At 35.1% G+C, this 5056-nt stretch overlaps 1 protein-coding gene across 1 annotated transcript; it reads left to right on the forward strand.

The window, feature by feature from the left end:
- Positions 1–381: 381 nt before the first annotated feature.
- Positions 382–4278, forward strand: LOC137628312 (uncharacterized protein C16orf96-like). The gene is made up of 2 exons (XM_068359474.1): positions 382–445; positions 3947–4278. The coding sequence occupies exons 1-2, from the start codon at positions 382–384 to the stop codon at positions 4276–4278; spliced, it is 396 nt and encodes a 131-aa protein (XP_068215575.1).
- Positions 4279–5056: the final 778 nt, after the last annotated feature.

Here is a 5056-nt window from a genome sequence, read left to right on the forward strand (position 1 = left end):
TCCATCGTCGACTCTTTTTATGATTTCTATATATATATTGTCCTTTGCAATCTGATGACACGTACAATAGGACCCTTTGGAAAAAAAGATTTTGTGTATTGTTATCACTTTCATAAATTTGATTTGGCTTTGTCTTGTTTTAATGATAGTTCTGTCCGTCTGGTTGTGTGGGATCACCTTTTTATCTATGCAGTTATGTTTGGGTATCTTTGCTTATGTCTGAATAGTCTTTGGAATAACAAGGGATTAGAAATAGCTCTAATAGTCTTGTATTAGTGCATATCAATAGAACTTATCTCTCTCTCTCTCTCTCTCTCTCTCTCTCTCTCTCTCTCTCTGACTGCTGAGAGCTAGAAAGATAAATACTTGTTGATTGAATTGATGGATTTATGCAATTATATCACATGGCTCAGCGCTGGACACGGGAAGGCCATTCAACGTCAGGGTGCGACATTGGGAAAATCACACACTTGTTCCATGAAGCAGAATTCAGAAGAGATTGGACAACAAGAGATAGAAAACGAAAAAGGAAGGGGGTTAAAGTGACTCAGGCTTAAGATAGAAGAGAAGCTATAGGTGAGTTTAAGTTCCTCGATGGGGTCATAGGGACAGCCGGGAGTGTTTGTAGCATAGGAGGTAAGGAAGGGGAATAGTGGGAAGCGTTGCAAGCGTTATATAGCCTATCTGAGCAAAGATCTTGTAGGGATTCTAGCCTTCTGGAAGCATTGTAAACGAAAATAGCTGCTCAACCAATAAAAAGTTGATGTGCTGATATACGAGATAATTAGGTGAGCAGCTTCTTTGTAGAGTTTCCTAGCGAAAAAAGCGCCTAGTTTGTTACTCAAAAGAGAACCGAGAACTTTATATTTCAATGAAGAGGCAAGTACAATAATAAACTCTTTGGAAACATCTCTTAAGTAAAGATTTATACAACAAAACATGCTTATGTTGTTAATAAAAAAAAAAAAGTGGAGCACTGTCAATAATAATAAGGAACGTGAAGCACAGATAGATAGCATGTAATGAAAAAAAGTAATTAGTATATCTGAAAGAACACATATTTCTCCGTAAAAGTGAATGTAGAAAAAAATCATGCAACAGTCTTACTTATAAACATAAGATATAGAGATATGTCTTTTGAAGTAAATGCAATCCTGGGTCCATGGAATTAGCTTTTTGAAAATTTATTGATTTTTAAAATAGAAGAAAGTTAAATCTGCAAGATGCAAGAGTGAAAAGGATGTTTATGGTCAATATTTCTCATTGAAGTTAGAGCTGAGAATCTAAGAAGGGCAATTAAGAGGTTGAAGAATGATAAACTAATGTATCTGATGGAATTACATTCTAATTCAACACGTTGAACTATGTACTGTTGGAGTCACAAATCTAAATTTGCCTTCTCTCTCTCTCTCTCTCTCTCTCTCTCTCTCTCTATATATATATATATATATATCTTCTCCTCTCTTTCATGTTCTTGTTTTTAAATATCCCGTCTTCTCATGTCATAAAATCTCTCTCTCTCTCTCTCTCTCTCTCTCTCATTATACTGTTGTTTAGCTTTTCATCTCTTTTTGTTAGTTATTAGATATTCCGCCTTCTTACTCGTCATCAATATTCTCTCTCTCTCTCTCTCTCTCTCTCTCTCTCTCTCTCTCACGTGGCGTTCCATAGAGAACAACTGATAAACATCTCCAATGGATGTTTCTTCTTTTATTGTTTTCCGTGGTGATGGCGACTGATGTAGGCGTTGTCAGTTTTTGATGGCTCGTGTTTTTACTGTCTCCAGACAGATGAATCTTCCCTTGAAACCCTCTAATTAGGAACCCATTTACAGCAACACCAAAAATGTTCCAGTGTGGTCAAGTGTAAAGACAAATTTCAAAGTCAGAAAAGTATTTTGTTTAACTCAGTTTGGGTGAGAGAGAGAGAGAGAGAGAGAGAGAGAGAGAGAATTTATGACGAATAAGAAGGCGGAATATTTAATAACTAACTTACAGAGAAAGAAAGCTAAACAACAGGATAGAGAGAGAGAGAGAGAGAGAGAGAGAGAGAGAGAGATTTTATGACATGAAAAGACGGGATATTTAAAAACAAGAACATGAAAGAGAGGAGGAGCTAGCAATATATATATATATATATATATATATGTATATATATACTGTGTATATATATAGACAGAGAGAGAGAGAGAGAGAGAGAGCACATAGGGCCGATCTATTTATTAATAGCTGCTGACGTAACTCGAATCACCCAAAGTACTTAGGTGGAGCCAACAATTGATGGTGACGTAATAAGTTAGTGAAACCTATTTATCAAGTTTAGTAGATCTTGACAGTGATTTAATCCGAGTCGACTAAGTCCTTCGGGTTAATAGTGAGTAGTGATGGATTTGAATTCGTCAATTTGTTTATTTTTTAATTTATTTGTTATGGTGGGAATTATATCAATTAATTTTACGTCGCGTTTAGGTAATAATAAAGTGTGAAATGGTGTATTTAGATGGCAATTTGCACTTAGAATGTTCGCTCAGATTTTATTTTACTCAATTCATCAAATTTCTCGTTATGTTTATTAAGTAAAGTTAGTTTAATTAGAGTTTTATTAAAGATAAATCATCTATGATTCATTTTATCATCGTTGAGTTTAGTTAATATTATTATTATTATTATTATTATTTTTATTATTATTATTATTATTATTATTAAATGCTAAGCTACAACCCTAGTTGGAAAAGCAGGATGCTATAAGCCCAGGGGCCCCAATAGGGAAAATAGCCCAGTGAGGAAAGGAAATAAGGAAAATTAAAATATTTTAAGAACAGGAACAATATTAACATAAATACTTCCATATAAACTATAAAAAGTTCAACAAAACAAGAGGAGGAGAAGTTAGACAGAATAGTTTTTGAAGAAATGAAAGACATTTAAATACTTCCTAGGTTTAGATAGCAATAGACATTGATGTACTTTTAAAGGTTTAAAGGCCACTCATGAATGGCAGAGGCAAGGAACAGTGACATTGCCCTGGTTAGCAGGACAATGCACTAGAGACTGACCATATATCCATATGATTAGCGCCCAAGCGCCCTCTCCACTAAAGCTAGGACCAGCTATAAACATGCTGTTTTTGTTCATACGTTTAGTGAGTTTGAACGTATTAGAAGGTTTTTTATAAAGTACCGATATATTTTGTTCATAGCATATATGTTTGAAGATTTAATTCACACCAATTGAGAAGACTTAGATATTGGAAGCCTATTTGAATTATTCAAAGGAAATTAATATTGTTATAGGTCTTCCTTTCTATATTATCAATAGTATTTTTATTACTGAATATATTATTATTGATAGCATAATTATTGATATTATTAGGCTATATACATTACACGAAAGTAAAAAAAAAAATTATAGAAAGAAAATCCTGTTGTAGATTATTAAATGGAAAGAAAAACTCATTGCGACAAGCCAATAAATGCGTTTTAAATTTAAACGACAAATAAATTGGTATATGAAATCATGTAAAATAATATGAAGAAAGACTCACCCATCCCGGACCGCATAAATTCAACACTGGACCTTTAAAAATAATCCCTTTACACTTCCAAACCCAAAATAAAAAAAGAGAGAAAAATAAATAGTCCAAAATAAAAAGAGTTAAAAAGAGAACGTCGGCTATTGTAAATAGAGCGAGATTTATATTGTTCTAAAGAATCCCCAACAGAAACATGCTGGCATTTTGTATGCATGAGATGGGAGCATCCTTCACGCCTTCACAGTGAGCTTATATAGTGTCCTCTGTGATGAAGCCTTGTCGATAGCTTGGGCGCGTGGGCACGCCGACGGCCCGCTCCTTCATTTGAATAAGTGATCTGGGCTTCCTATGGCTTCGGGAGCTATGCAGCCTATGCTAGCCACGAGGATGTTATAGTCTGTAAAAATTTACGAAGGAGGTCGAGGTGTACCTGTCGACAGAAACGGAGGTCAAGGTGTACTTTTGGACAGAGACGGAGGTCGAGGTGTACCTGTCGACAGAAATAGAGGTCGAGGTGTACCTTTGGACAAAAACGGAGGTCGAGGTATACCTGTGGACAGAGACGGAGGTCCAGGTGTACCTTTGGACAGAAACGGAGGTCGAGGTATACTTGAGGACAGGGATGGAGGTCAAGGTGTACCTTTGGACAGAAATGGAGGTCGAGGTATACCTATGGACAGAGACGGAGGTCCAGGTGTACCTGGTGACAGAAATGGAGGTCGAGGTGTACCTTTGGACAGAAACTGAGGTCGAGGTGTACCTTTGGACAAAAACGCACGCTGCAATATTTCCTTCTTCGTATTTCGAAAATGAAGAGGAAAAGTACCATTTGATGGTTGTTATGAATACAGTTACTTTAAATTCAGTTTGATGATATAAAGATTAGATTTTTAACTGTTATAATTTTTTTATAATTAATCAGTCGTACTGAAAGGTAACGTGGCTACGTCTATCGGCGGCTGTTTTAATTGAATAATAGTGTATGCAACCCGTCAGATATAACTTAAATATTTAGAAGGATATGCACACACACTGATTCAACCTTTTCCCAACCCCTCTCACCGGCGTATGACTGTACCCTCTCCCACCTACCAGAGGGACGGGAAAATACCGAGTAGTTTTACGTCTGGCATGCCGCTGAGCGTGACAGGATATATATATATATATATATATATATGTATATATATATATATATATATACATTATTGTATATAATATAGAGCTGCATGTTTATTATGTATATGTTATACCTTTTTACACGCACACACACATATATTTCTATGTTTATGTGTGTATACACACACATATATATATATATATATATATTTATATGTATATATATATCTATATATATATATTTATATATGCATATATATATATATATATATATAAAAGAGAGAGAGAGAGAGAGAGAGAGAGAGAGAGAGAGAGATCTTGCTTAGCGTACTTTTTCTTCAAATTCTCTCCTACAACGGAAGAAATTCCTTCATTTGTTATACAATACCTTCGCCATATTTCCAAATAT

Source organism: Palaemon carinicauda, chromosome 36 (assembly GCF_036898095.1).
Source record: "Palaemon carinicauda isolate YSFRI2023 chromosome 36, ASM3689809v2, whole genome shotgun sequence".
NCBI classification, from domain to species: domain Eukaryota; kingdom Metazoa; phylum Arthropoda; class Malacostraca; order Decapoda; family Palaemonidae; genus Palaemon; species Palaemon carinicauda.

Coding starts and splice junctions, on each gene's coding strand:
- LOC137628312 (XM_068359474.1), top strand. CDS start 382: ATGGATTTATGCAATTATATCACATGGCTCAGCGCTGGACACGGGAAG. Junction 446..3,946: donor GAAGGCCATTCAACGTCAGG/GTGCGACATTGG, acceptor AAATTTACGAAG/GAGGTCGAGGTGTACCTGTC.